The 15424-nt window shown below is 46.8% G+C and overlaps 1 protein-coding gene across 4 annotated transcripts in view; it reads left to right on the plus strand.

Moving 5' to 3' along the window:
- The window catches only part of Rab32 (RAS oncogene family member Rab32), a 31577-nt gene extending 16407 nt beyond the window's left edge, over positions 1-15170 (plus strand). For 2 of the 4 annotated variants that reach the window (XM_033483768.2, XM_033483760.2), the window contains exons 2-4: positions 11680-11908; positions 12063-12388; positions 13442-15170. In XM_033483768.2, coding sequence (XP_033339659.1) covers positions 11680-11908; positions 12063-12388; positions 13442-13555 — 669 coding nt within the window. In that variant the 3' untranslated portion in view covers positions 13556-15170. Of the gene's footprint in view, positions 1-1286; positions 3647-5235; positions 5719-6935; positions 7511-7928; positions 10923-11679; positions 11909-12062; positions 12389-13441 lie in introns of those variants that run through there. The other 2 variants (XM_033483752.2, XM_033483777.2) reach the window with 2 other exon arrangements.
- The last annotated feature ends 254 nt before the right edge of the window (positions 15171-15424 follow it).

Consider the following 15424-nt stretch of genomic DNA (forward strand, 5'->3'; position numbering starts at 1 on the left):
AACTTGTGGTGGTTACGAACAAATGGCTTCAATTGTTTAACAAAATAGTTTGCCACATAGACCGAAGCATGTTTAGTGTTTTCTCACCGAGATACAAGCATTCATTATGTATTCCATGCAGCACTGTTAAAAAATAGTCTGACAACTACTAATAAGACTTTTAAGTCGTCGTTGGTTGTTAAGCTAATGAATCAAGTTAGTTAAATTAATTTTCATAAGATCGTCATATGACGCTATGTTAATATTATCAATCATCCAATCGGATAGTCCGTTATACCGAAAAAATGAATTTAAATTATACTAAAATGAAATTAAAATACATTTCTGTTTAGTAATTAAAATAATATCAATAAAATAGAAATGTTCACAGCGTTCTTCGAGCGAATTGTTCCGATACAAAGCCGAATGTTTATGTTGTTCGTTCGTTGATCTCGTTTCGGAACGACGCTCTCATTCGGGAGGCGTCTTCCGCGACATGTCGCAGTCGCGTTTCACGCGCTAATTACGCGTCGCTGGTCGGTACTTTGCGTCACCGTCGCCGGTTGCGTGCCGCCGCATCGTAGTTCACTTAATTAATTAGCATCGAACGGGGTTGACACTCTGATAAAGTCCAAAGTTGAGCCGGAGATTAGCGCAGGCTTTTTTCGTCCGCAATCTCGGTCGGTCTACTGCTCGTAGATTTCGCTGTTTAATGCCCTCGCTATTCTTGACGATTTGCTTAATACTAATAATAACAGTAATAATATTATTAATAATAGTAGTACTAATAATAAAAATTATATATAAAATCTAGGTCTTTGATAAACAATCCAGGTTTTCGAGGAAAACACATCTAGTATTATCGAAGATCCTTTTACGCATAAACGGGTGAGCAAACTTTTGGCGAATCTTGGCAAATCATCTCAGAAATAAATGTTTACGTAGTTCCTGCATCTTGCAATTAATGAAGACAATTTTTATTTTACATAAATATCAATATTTACTATTATAATATAATATATATTATATTATAGAATATTTTTTATATTAATTATTATTATTAGAATATTATATTATATTATTATACCAATAGTTACTATTGGTTACTATTAGTTAATATTAGTTATTATTAGGTAATATTAGTTAATATTAATTTATATCAGTTAATATTTGTTAATATTAGTTACTATTAGTAACTATTAGTCAGTGCGTGACGGCATCGCGTTCGAAGACCATGGCGGCCAGCAAAGGACCAAGAAGCGCGGAAAGCTCGGCTTCGTGGAGGGGCACCGTGACACGCTCCTCCCCCTCGTGTCTTGTCGCCCCGATTCACCGATTTTTACCTGTGCATTTAGTGCGACTCGACACACCGTTCGACCTGGTGCCAGTGCTTCCAGTCTCTCTCGTGTCTCGTTGTTTCCTCGCGAAGTCGCGTCTCCCTTTTTTCCCCTTTCTCGTCCCGCATCTTTCTCGTATTTTTCCCGTTTAGGGAACTTCGATTGCTCCCCGTCGATCGAGACGCTGATCGAAGACAGTGCTGCTGACCCAGATCGATCCCAGCGTTCGAATTCTCGCGAGATTCCCGCGGTATCGATCGCGATCCGATCCGAGTGTTCCCCGGAAGTCGAATTCACTGTGACTCGGTCCGACGATTCGTCGATTATCTGTATTCACTGTTATCAGAAGCGTTGGAACGGTATTTAAACAAGTAATAACTGGTTTTCAATCACTTCGAAGTATACAGGTGACGTTGCGATTACCTAATATTGTGTAAATCTTTTTATTTTTTTAATCGACCTGACAACGTTTTGGTCTCGCTACGTTTGACATAATTTTCACCTGTTCCACGTATCACCTTGGTAAAGATGTCCATGTCGTTTTCACATCTCGGCTCAGTTATTTTAATATACACTTACCGACAAAAGTCAAGCAACTTTCCGTATCGTTAACATCTGAGTAAAATTAGATACTTTAACTAATATACGTTTTATTAAATTAAAACTACATATCACAGGTAAGCATACAACACGTTTTTTATATTGTTACGTATGTTGTTTTATTTAGCGCATACGGCAAATAAAAAAATAACGACAGCTTTGAAAAGTAGAAAGAAAATTGTTTGATATGAAAAATAAAAGAAAAGTATAATGAATTAAGAAATTATAGAAAAGTAAAATATGTCTGCCACAATATAAATCTTTACCCCGTGTTAAAAAGATTTACTATACCCAAGAATGTGCATCCGTGTAACACGTTTCGTAACTTTTGTCCTCAAGTTTATGCACAATCTTTCCGCGAAGCATCATCTTCGCGATAGTCCATACATTTTCGATTGGATTCTCATCTGACGATTGTGAAGATCACACTTGCAGCAGACTTTTATATTGTACACCCCGTTGAATTCAGAGTAACGCTCTTCTTGAACAATCTGTGTATCGCAAGGGGTGACAGAAAACCTAATCACGAAGCTAATCGCCAAGCTAATCGCGAAACCGGTCGATCAAATCGGCTCGATCTCCGAATCTTGAGTCTGTAGCCCGGCGAACCTCCGAACACCCAAGAAACGGGCGCGGGAGGGTGAAAGGCGGATTCGGTTCCATTCTCGCGTATTCTCGGTCGAAGGGTCGCGTCCATCCGAAAGCAGTTTATCGATCGGATCGTGAAATTATCATGGCATGACCCAGATGGGGTGGGGAACGGCGAACGAGTTTAGCATCGTTTCGGTTCGATCGGCGCGCAACCAACCCGAAAGTCGTGGGGTGTCTGCGGTGGTTGTCGATCCGAGGTCGTCCTCCTCCCGGGTTGTCACATGAACGACAGTGTATCCTGCGTGACGGGTGTCCCCAGAGTCTCCCAGGCGTCTCCATTTCAAAAAGGCATCGTCCGCTGGCCGTGGCAGCGCGGCGGAGCGTCTCGCGAAACCGCGACGACGGCGTGAGGACGGGCGCGCGAGCTCGATCGTAGGAAAGGGATCGACAGCTGGAAATACATGGTCGACGTAGGAAACGGAGGGGGAAACGTGTCGGATTATCCGTCGGTGGCCGATCGGACCTAGAAAGCGAGTTCTTCTAAGGTTTCCGCTGGCGCTGGAAGAAGCCACGCCGTGGACTGCGGACCCGCCGGCTCTCTGCGGCCAGAGAGAGAGACGCAAAACGCTTTGTACGTGTCCCGTGCGCTTGCTTCTCGGCCCCGGCGGACAAAACGGGCAATAGGAGAGCGAGAGGGCGCAGGAAGAAGGGGAAAGAAGAGAAGAAGAGAGAAGAACAGAAGAAAGAATCGAAGTGTGTGTCCTCTCCTTTCAACCCCCCGGGGGCTGGCCTAGGTGGTGGTGTCGTCGCGCGAGGCCTCGCGAGGATGGATCGGAAGGAGAACGCAAACGAGGGTGGCAGCTCGCCGGACACGGTGATCGGCCGGTCCTCGTCCGAGGAGGAGCGGAACAAGCACGGAGGCACCACTTCCGGCGAGTACGTGACCGTCGGCGACAGCAGCTCCAGCCTGGACACTGTGACCAGCGGCACAGCGAACCCGCCCGAGGACAAGAAGAGGAGCAGATTCGGCGCCCTGACGAGCAGCTTCCGCAAGGAGGGCGGCCTGTTCAAGATCAAGAAGAAGAGCAGGTCCGGCGAGGACGCCGCCACACCGACGGACCCGGATGCTGAAGAGAAAGGTTCATAGCTCGCGATCGTCCAGTGACTAATCTCATTCGCGCGATCGTTCTCACATTTCGCTCGGCAAATTTCTTCTCTGTCGTGTCCGTCGGAATTAAGGTAGTGGAGCCGGTTACTGTGGGCATAATCAACTTTACATTTATCAAATAAGACGTATTACATTTTTCTGTTCGTAAATAAACGAGATAAGAGAATAGAAAAATTTAATATATCCTATTCGATAAATATAATTATATATAGTTATATTATACACAATTATATATATTATAATTATATATAATTATAGAAAACAGACGGAACGTACAGAAATTGGTCACACTTGAAATAATTTCGAAAGAACACGATTCAGTCCCGAACAATTAAAATTAACCTTGACATAACCTCGACGGTCAGACCGTGAAAGCCTCAGATTTGTGATTTTTGTGATCCACCGGTTCATTTGAAGCTCTTCGCGACGGCAACCAGTGTCCAAGCTACTTCCGACGCACCGGTGCGTCGTCCACCACGAATGTGTTCAGAGGGGCCTTCGGTGTTTCGCCGTCCGAATCCGGATTTCATTGTTCCGTTGTTTTGAATGCCGCGACACTTGACCCGTGACCGATCGATCCCTCGCGACCCAGAATCCGTCAAGAGATTCTTCGAGACTCGAGGTCGTCTTAATAGGTCCCGGCTATCTCGACGGTTGCGGGTGCTCGTTAATTGCGATTCGATTCGCGACAGTCGATTGTTCTCCACCTAGCCAATTAAATCGAGCCTCGGTCTTCTTCAAAGTCCCTCGACAGGGTCCAGATCCTCTGAAACTCCACGCGATCCACCCACGAACCCTCCCTTAAGCTGCGGACACTCTAGCAAGCAACTTGCGACATTTTTCCCCGAGGGTAGGCCGTTGCGAGCGAGTTCGAGTCGCTGGCCGCTGTCTCAGAGGCGTTTCAACGCGGAGCTGAGCAAAAAGTAATCCGATTAATGATCAACGATTAGAACTCGTTAGTTATTATAACTTTTTTTTTGTAATAATTGGGCAAAGAGTAACCTCATTAATAATTAACGATTAGTTAACTCGATAGTTATTATAAATTGTTATAAATTAGCTTTAATAACTAACAAATTGTAATCGTGTTAATCATGCATTTCTTGCACGATAGCTTCTTTTCGTCTTTAATTTCTCGATTCTTTCCTACTTATGCTCTTTCCATTTACACTAATCTTATTTGTCTTTGTTTTAACAATCGTACACTGTATTATTCTCTATTATTGTATCCATTTTTCACTTTATCTAATCATCTCGATCGCTCGATTTATCTTCTATTGTTCCTTTTTATCACTTCTCCCTATTCTTTTTTTCTTTTTAACATACTACTTGTGCTACATATTGTCATATTGTTGCCGCATAAGGACTCTCGTCGATCAAATAAACATTATTATCATCATCGATCAGATTACTTTCTGCCATGTTCCGACGTTCGCTTGCTAGCGTATTCGGAGCTCCGGCTCCTGAAACCACGACAGACCCCCCTCCGAGTACCCTAAGCTACCTAAACCCCGTCCGAGAATTCTTGGCCGTCTGACGGGAGATCGTCTGCCGACACAGAGACGGGTCGCAAGAGGAGTCCGGATGCGGAGGAGGACGATCAGAAGGATGTCGGCTCGGCCTCGACCTTGAAGAAGAAGAAGAAGAAGTCGCACTCGCTGGTGCGCAAGCTGAGCCTGAACAAGTTCCGTCTGTCGGCCGCGGAGCAGGAACCGCGGCACACGCCCGAGGGTGGTGACAGCAGCCGATCCCAGAGCCAATCGTCGCAGGAATCGCCTAGCCTCTCGGACAGCCCGTCGAGGATCGGAGCACGGAAGGGGCACGGGATCGAGAGGCTTGGTCACCAGCGCGACAACAACGAGTCAGCGGGGCCACGTGACGACGTCGCCGTCGCCGTCGCCGTCGCAGCCAACGTCACCGTGGAGAAGGGGGACGCCAGGAAACCGGAGAAGCTCGCGGAGAAACCGGTGACCACCGTCACCGTAGTGCAACGCAAGTCGCCGTCGCTGACCATCAGGAGCTTCTCGAAGACTGCGCAGCACGGTGAGCCATCCAGGAGGCGGCCGGTCTCAGCCTCCAGCTTCTTCTTCGAACCTCTCTTCTTCGCTCTCTAATTCATGATCGAGAGACCATTCGGCCTCTTTTAGTCCCTCACCACGTTCCCTCGATCATCCGCTTCTGGCTCGAGTTGACGGTAGCTAGGCCTCTTCGTACTCCCCTCGTTTCCCTCGTTTAGCCTTTCGGTCGCATTTCTTTCTTTGTTTTCGGTAATTATTTATTGTACTTTAGCGGCTTTTCTGACTTCTGACGATTCCATTTTAAAACGCGATTACTTTCTTAAAACTGGACTAAACGGTTTGAACCTTGTGGAGGTTTTACGGGGACTAGTTCGTCGTACAATGGCTAAAATACTTTTTTTCAAATTTTGTATTGAATAAATAATAGTCTCGTTGCTTATTTCTCCTATCCTTTTCGAACTTTCTAATTATCAGACCTTACAGAATTGTTATAATTACCTTCCGGAACTTTAGCAAACTACGTCAAACTGGTTAGGTACACAGTAAATTCTCCCTAATTGACGCTTAGCCTGTACACAAAAACGAACAATTTGTGAAGGGGCGATGTGATTATTCGAACGTTGCGCCTTCTTTTTACAATTATTGACAATCGGTAACTATAAAGACGAGCCGCAAGACTCGAACAATCGTATCTCCTCTTCCCAAATTGTCCATTTTTGTGCACAATCCGAGCGTCAATTAGAGAGACATTATTGTATTTCGCTCAGGTACACGGAGCTCTTTTGGTCGGTGCTAAGAAAATTATCGAAAATTCGAGCCATTTAATGGAGTTTCGAAGAAGTTATTGCATTTTAAAAGGTGTTAATACAGGGACAGTACTTTCCCGACCTCCCTGGATTTAAAGACGCCGACGCAAGCATCGCCCATCCTCTCCCATTAGAGAACCTCTGAAAATTCTACTCGCAGTAGCTTTGCGATGTACAGAAACTTTCGAGAAAAGTTCGTTAGGATGCTTTTAGGATTCGTTAGGTCGTTTGCCTAATCCCTTTTCGTATTTACCGCTGCAACATACGATTCCTGCGGCGACAGAATCGCTTTCCGGTTCCTCGCGTAATCGACCGTTTCGGTTGCCACCAGATCGCTCCACTTCGTTTTAACCATTCTAATCTGTTGGTACCGGCTAGACTAACCATCTTGCACGCTACCGCCGATTCCCGATGAACCCGGCCGTGTTTCGCTTAGATACTCCGGACCGCGAGAAGTCCGACAAGGAGTCCGGACACTGCAGCTCGACGCTGCCCTACGCGATCTCGAAATGGCCGGAGCAGAAGCCCGGTAAATCGGGGGAGAGGAAGTCATTGTTGAGCTCGAAATCGGAATCGGACTCCGGGATCCACACGAAGTCGCCGCCGCACGAGGTCCGCCGCAAGCTCTCGTTGCTCGAGGAGAAACGCGCTATTTTCCAGCGACGGCTGTTCGAGTCCACCCGCGACTCCGAATCTGGTGAAACGGTGATCGCCGTCGACCTGAACGACGAGGAGAAACGGAAGCAGAGCTCGCGCCGCGAGGACACCACGAAGAAAAAGGCCAGACACATCAGCGTGAACAAGTTCGACACGTTCTCGACGTTCGAGGGCACGTTCGACGACGAGACCGGGGTCGGTTACCTGGCCGGCATCGAGGAGGGCTACACCGAGAGCTACAATCGTCAGAACGACCTGTACCCGGTGCATCCGGTGCATCAGATGCATCCGGCAGCCATGGGGCCCATGGCCGACAGCGCGGAGACGAGCAAAGGGATCATCCAGGACAGCACGGTGAGCACCGTCTCGATGACTCGCCTTAGTGCTTTCTGTTCCCACTTCTTTGTAGTTCTTTTAGCGATTTATTCGAATCCCGTCGCGCTGAACCTTCTGCTCGTTTCTCGAGTGTTATGGTTTCCAGTAACTGGGCCGAGTCCGAGCTCCGTTACAGGTGAATTTAGAAAATAAGAATTGTACAGAATAATTTTTCACTATTTAACAAGCTCTGTTATCTTATAGTGTAATCTTTTTCACAGATTGTACACTGTTTTCTTTTTTTAAATAGAACCGCATATATTTTTGCAGGTACAGTAATGTCTCCCTAACTGACGCACAGATTGTGCACAAAAATGGACAATTTGGGAGAAGGAGATACGATTATTCGAGCCTCGTTGCTCGTTTTTTATAGTCGTTGACAATTCGTAACTATAAAAACGATCCGTAAGGCTCGAATAATCGTATCCCCTCTTCCCATATTCCATAGTCCATTTTTGTGCACAATCTGAGCGTCAGTTAGGGAGACATTACTGCAAGTCGAGAACGTTGTCGGTGAAACAGAATTAGGGGGTACAATGCAAAAGAAATCAACGTCTCCCGAGATATTTCAAATTTCATATAATTTTCTACGTCGAACCTTCGCGATTAATTCCTTTGGTACTTTTTTATCAAGAATGTTCCAGAGAATCGATCTACCTGCAAAAAGATATGCAGCTCTATATAAATAAACAAGTTGCGAAAAAAATCGTACCATGGGACAGTACAGTTTGTTAAACTGCGCGAATTCTTTCTGCATAAATTTCGTCTAAATTCGACTGGAACAGACAGCTACAGCTCGGCCCAACAACTAGAATCACCCTATGTTACATTTCCTTTTCATTTTCTCGAGGGTGAAGGTGTTTCTGCAGCGACCGCATCATTTCCAGGATCGCTGTTCTATTCCCGCTTTTATAATTGATTTCAGCGATCCGTTCGCGTAGCGTTTCGCTAGTTTCTTCGATTCCCGTTTGACACGCCGATCGGCCTGGGACTTGGGCGCAGTCGGAGTCCCAGGGTGGCTTCGGAATCTCATTAAAGCAACGACCTAGATAAAACACACACATTTTCCGTTAGATCTGTTATGCGTAGCCCCCGTCCCGCAGATCTGTTTCCACCTGGTCACGAGACTCCAGCCAAGTTCACGGCGGAGCTTATCGCGGCCTGCTTGAGTAATGCGTGCATGAAAATTCACTTGAAAAGCGTCATTTCGAGGAGCGGTTTGCGTAACGCGCCTCGCTAATGCATCGTTTACCTCGACAATGGGCGGAGATAAAGATCGAACCTCGACGAGGCTTTAAAAAGACTGCCGACGAGGCTTTGCTATCGAAGCGTGAACGATCAGATCGATCGAAACGTGTGTCGCCATTTCGTTCGATCGCGGAATCGATCGCCACGCAGCACGGGGAGAACTCGACACCCGGCCGCCGATTTTTCTCCGTATCCACTTGCTACTCGATCGGCAGTCTCGTTGCGCAACCGGCAAACCGGCGCGACACGGCAGTTTTGCCAGTCGTTCGCGGGCTGAATTTCAAAACCGTCGCGGGACGGTTGTAATTCCATGACGCAGAATCGATGGACGCGTCTCTGCGGTCCCGGTTTGTGGTCCTACGACACGCTTCCTTCTCTCTCTTTCTCTCTCGCCCTCTCTTTCTCTCTCTCTCTCTCTCTCTCTCTCTCTTTTTCTTCCTCCCGCTCTTTCGCTCTGTCCCTCGCGCCTCGAACTTTTTCGCGACGGTCCGGCGACGAGTTTCGTGTTACTGTTTTGCACTACACGCGTGCTCTATCTTCTCCCCTGTCCGCGGAGAAGCTTAATTGGCCGACGTCTCGAGAGGAAAACGCGGCGCGAGCAACGCTCCCCCGGGCTCGAGACATTTATTGTTAGGGGACCCAAGAAGCGAGCTAAGTGCAACGAGCTCGGGTCGTTACAGAACCTGGGAGACGGCGGATCTTCGCCGAGGGTAAACGGCTCGGTAAAACAATAGAACACCCCCCTTTGTCGCGCGAACCAACATTTTAGAGACACGGGTCCGAGAAGACGGGGGGTTATTCTGCACTGCAGTTCGACCATTCATTGTCGCCAGATTCGATCGTTTCGCGGTGTTCGAAATTCTGCTGCGATTGTTTCTCAACGAATGCGGCACGAAAATCGTCGTTGCGTATCACACACATACATATATTATATTACTTCCTTGTTCTGCTGTTTTTATTATTTATTTATTTACTCGTTCTTTATATCTCTTTTAATATATGATTTTTTACTGCACACTATGTATCATCCATTCTTTCACGTTCACGATAATAAACTATTGTTGTTATTATTATTATTATTATAAAAACTGTTGTCCAAACAGTTTGCTTCGTTATCGACCGGCACGCGCAATGCGGAAAACTGTTTCCAACAAAATAGCAGAGTATTTTGTAAATTATGACTGCAATTTGCAATGTGGGACAAGCTAATATTTCAGTCGCGACTGAGAATGGCAAAGTACACGCGAATCGAGCGAATTTATATCGTTTCGAAATGCTCGATCACGGCGGATTGAAGATCAATCGATATCGGAGACTTTTATTTATTCGTTTATGTATTTATTTATACATATATGTACGGTTTATAGATCGCTTAGTGTACCAAAACTATTAAAAATTACACAACAATTATGCAAAAATTGTACATTGTACAAAAGGCATAAATTTTACAAATAATATACATTATACAAAAAATGATACATTACGCAAAAATTATACAGAGCTTCTACAGAACCATCATAGGATCATAATAGTTGTACATTAAATTTCTTCAAGTGTACAAACCAAAAACTCACCGATCCACGCTTATGCACTGTAACGAAAATTCTATTCAAACAATTGAATCGGCCATAGTTCGTTCTACGAAGCTCTCGTCTTCACGAAGAATATTGTCTTAGGGCAGCTCAGGAAGTATTCAAGCTGAAATGGGGTAAGTTGCCTGGACTATACAAACAATCATTTAACGCCATAAACGCAAACAATAATTAATTAAAATACGTAGATTTACGATGCACAATTTACCATTGCTACTTATGATAGAAACAAAACGCTTCGAATCGCGCGTCAGTTTCTCCATTTGTGGCGCGTCACTCGGGCCGATTGTCGCGATTCGTCGGACACAAATCATGCGTACGGTGCCCCAAAGCCGACGATCTCGAGTTGTTTGCTCGTGATTCTGGGTCGGTCCCTCGGACTGAGTCATTTCTGTGGTGCGCGTTATCCGGTTCGGATCCAACGGGCAAGATCGCGCGCCGATCCTCGCACACCGTCCTGAACCATGGAGACCGAGGGAAACTTCTGGAAAAACTTCGAGCTGAACTTCGACAAGCTGATGGTTTACCCGAAAAAGTGGACGCGGTGCAGGGTTCGTTCGCCAGTCATTTTTCTCCCGGAACTTTCACCGGAGGTTCTTCGCTGCTTTCGCCGCGCGCGGGCTATTGTTTTCGATACACGAAGTGCGCGGCTGCATCGAATATCGAAGTCGAGACGGATCCGACGAACTTGCGACGAACTGTCGTCGATAAACTTTCCGACGGAAGCGAACGCCGCCGAGGTCGCGGGAACGCGTGTGATCTATAAATCTCCATTTCGGGATTGAATGGATTCGATTGTTCCTCACGGAAATGATGGGTGTCGCGGTGAAACTGCGATTCGAGCAGTGGAAAAATTGCGATTGCATCACCGATAGCGCGAGGGTTCATAATTTTCCGTGATCGATCGGTTTCCCGACGCGACTTTTGTCAACGGTAATAATCGTTATTGTTCTTGTCCGGGGCGCGATAAGATAACGAGCAATTGCCCCGTAGGAGAACGACGAAACGCGGAATCGCCGGCCGATAATTACCGTACACATTTAGAAACCTAGAGCGCATTAATTAGATAAACCGTACGGTAAATACATTTACGGAGACGTTGCACTTTCGATCGTTTATTCCGTGCGAATAGACGATAACGCGAGCCAGGAATAAACGGGGGGAATAGTCAACCGGCGATATCGAGGACTGTTCATGCTATTTCGGGGAAAATTTCATCGAGTCGTTGCAGGCGATTCGTCGTAGTGCTCGATGGATGCTGTTGCCAGAGAAGTAGCGGGCGACTAACGATGTCCTTTTCTCTTGCAGTCGTCGCAGAACAATGCGCCGAATGCCGGAATAGGCGAGAAACGCGAGCACCTGTACAAGATCCTGGTGATCGGCGAGCTCGGCGCCGGGAAGACGTCCATCATCAAGAGATACGTCCACCAGTTCTTCTCGCAGCATTATCGCGCGACGATCGGCGTCGACTTCGCGCTGAAAGTCTTGAACTGGGACCCCCACACGATTATCAGGCTGCAGCTATGGGACATCGCAGGTCAGTCAATGATCCAAGACCCGTGCGAAAACAAGCGCACGCGCGCGCGCGCCCTCGCGATCCCATAAATTCACGCGAGGACGCGTTTCGTTACGTTACGACCGCGGCTCATTCGGCAGAGAGTTTTCTGAAGCTGTGTTTTTCGGTTTTTCAGGTCAAGAGAGGTTCGGCAACATGACCAGAGTGTACTACAAGGAGGCGGTGGGTGCGTTCATAGTGTTCGACGTGACGCGGAGCGCGACCCTCGACGCGGTCGTGAAATGGAAACAGGATCTGGACTCGAAGGTGCAGCTGCCCGATGGTTCCGCGATTCCCTGCGTCCTCCTGGCGAACAAGTGCGACCAGCAAAGGGAGGGTCTGGTCAACTCGCCCCAAAAGATGGAGGAGTACTGCAAGGAGAAGAACTTCGCCGGTTGGTTCGAGACGTCCGCTAAGGAGAACATCAACATCGAGGAAGCGGCGAGATTCCTCGTCAGTAAAGTGAGTAGACCTTTTTAACGTTAAAGTTAGAAACGCGGAGTCGGGCATATTTTATTCGAATAACGAACACTATTTTATCCGTGGAATTTGTTCGATATATTGTTATAATCTTATTCGTAGAATTTATTCGATATATTTTATTCGAATACAACTTTGTTCATAAAATTTATTCGATATATTATCCGAATAAAATTTTATTAGATTATAATTATATTATATTTAATTATAATTACTGAGAATTTATTCGATATAATGCCCAACTCAAAAGAGATTTTCGTCGCTATCTCGTGCAGCTATTTGCATCCTGATCGCGATTAACTGTCCGTCACGTCCCCGGGATTTGTCTGTGACGTTGTTTGCGGCGATCGTCTTAACGACGGAGGTTTCAGTTCGCGGGAGATAATTCCTGACTGTCTCTCCGTGCTGTCGTCACGCAGGTGGCAGAGTCGATTGCCTATTCTTTCGATATCCCTTGTACAGATGAATGATACTACTTTCTTTCTCCGAGCATGTTTATTACGTTACCAGTGTGCCGCTTCTCGCGCTGCCGGATTAATTTACAGGTTAGCCAACCAGGGGCTTCGCGTGCCGGTATGATTTCGATACCCGGTATTATTCGAGCAAAACTATACCGTAACCGATATATAACATCGAAATATCAATACCTATTCTATCGAGATTTAATTTAAATATTAGCAATCGATAGCTCTTAAACACCGGCCGATCCTCGTGGAAGAATTTCGCCGAACGCTATACGGCCGATTTAACTCTTTGAATCGTGTCTTTGTCGATGTTAATAATTACAAAGAATTGATCGAGTTCTCTTTTTCGCTTGATTAATTATTTTGTATCATTGCGAGTCATCTCATATTTTAGGATTATGATTACCATAGCAGCAAGAGCTCGCACTCGCGTAAAATTAAGTCAAATTAAATTAAATTAACTCAACTTAAGTTAAATTAAATTAAATTAAATTAAGTTAGATTAAATTAGATTAAATTCCATCGCGGTGTCTCGAACGAGAATCGAATCGAATCGAACGTTTCGTTTCAGATACTGCAGAACGACCAGCTGATGAAGGGGAACGGATCGCAGTTCCAGACCGACGGCGAGCGGTTCGCGTTAAACCAGTCGCCGACGAGTACGAAGAAGTCCTGTTCCTGCTGACGAATCGGCAAGCCACCGATAGCAGCAGGATCCGCACGGTCCGTTATCGTCGTCCCTTCGTCGTCGTATTGCCGTCGGTGCAACGACACACGAGCTCCGTTCCGTTTGGTCCTCGCCTCGGCAACCGGATCCCGCATCGATCCTCGACTCATTTCTCACGCTCGTCTTCCCTTCGAGAACGTTTCTGTTAGCCCTTTGTACATACCCGCTGCACGAAACTCTTGGACGCTGATCCGGACAGCAGAAAGTTAGGTGTACAGATCCGATGTGGCTCTACCGAGCGGGATCGAAGACGAACAGGGGCCAGAGCGACCCTGTCTAGCACTTCGCCGATGGTCCACGGCCAAGATCAGCATGTTTTTACGCCGTAGCTCCTCCCGCGAAGCTGAAACTCGCTCGGTAAGCCTATAGGATCCACGGGGAGGAGCAAATTAGCAAGCTCCGACGCGGCCAGCACCGACGAAAGCCTGGAAGGACGAGAAGATTAGCGATTTTTTCAAGTTTAGAATCATCGAGATTAACGCGCGGCTCTGACAACTTCGATCCTCGATTCCCCTCTGCTCCTTGACACCAGTGTTTCCAGGAAATTGATGGCGCGCGGGGCTCCCTGAACGTTGCAACCCCCGCAATCGTCCATAAGCTCCCTTTTTCCCCGCCGTCCTCCACCCGGAGAGTCTCGGATAGCAGGACACCGAAGTGGCGAGGATGCGTCGTGGCCAGAAAGCTGACCTACGCAACGTCACGTGACGATCCAGTGCTGCTACGTATCCCCTCCATCACTCCAACTTCAGTTTGTCGACGATTACGGGGCACGGGCTAAGTGGAGGGCAAAGAGATTCCCCTCGCGCCATCAATTCTCTGGCAACGCTGCTCGACGCCTTCTCCGACACTTTCGCCGGAAACCATGAGCGGTCCGCTTCGAACATCGGAGCATGGACGCGTTAGGTTCGAGTTCCGGTGTCGGGGTAAACCGACACATTGCCCGCAACATTCCTAGAGCAAAGAAAGACTCTTTTGTACTTCGAGTCCCGACCTGCTGCCATCGCAATTCCATTTCCACGTCGGCTTGGATACTCCAAGCGAGATCGACACCGCGCGGACGATTCCGTGTACAATCCCGGAAGATTTCGACCTTTTTTCTATTGTTCACGCGAGGAAAGTAAACATAGAGATAAGACGGAACGACGAAACGGTAGTTAACAGGTTGTCGACTATCGATCGCGTACGTTACTAATAAATCTAGGTTACGCAACTAAGCTCGAACGAACGGGGAATCCGTCCGTGACGACGGTGTGCAAACCGCGACTCGTCGGCGGCTGTGACGACTCAACGACAGAACCCTTTTGTACTCGACAATCCGGCCAGCCGATCGCCGACGAAACCGCGCATTCCGCTCCTCGGGTGTTAGCAATCGTTTACGTTTATTAAGCTCGCGTATGTTCGCGAACGCTTACAGTTCGCGCTGCCACGTATTCCGTGTCTTCGAAATTGTCTATAGGTATTATACATATACATATATATATATAATGTAATTATACATAAGAGACATATTATATATATATACATATAATTTATAGTAAATTACTTGAAAGTCAATATATTATTAAATTGCAAAGCTGCGGACGTTCCTTGCCTCGCGGCGATCCCGTCGGTGTCCTGAATTTTTACTGGTTACTTCGAGAGAGAAGATATCCTCGGGGAAAATATCCTTGCGGTCTAACAGCAGCGATGGGTGCGAAAGGGCCTGTTTACAAAACTTTTTAATCGCGCGTCCTCCAGTGAATAATCTCTCACGAAATAATGCTTGATTAACCGCGACGTTAGCGTAACATGTCGCATAGTATTCGAAGCATCGAATGGCGAAGTCTC

Source organism: Megalopta genalis, chromosome 15 (genome assembly GCF_051020955.1).
Source record: "Megalopta genalis isolate 19385.01 chromosome 15, iyMegGena1_principal, whole genome shotgun sequence".
NCBI classification, from domain to species: Eukaryota; Metazoa; Arthropoda; class Insecta; order Hymenoptera; family Halictidae; genus Megalopta; species Megalopta genalis.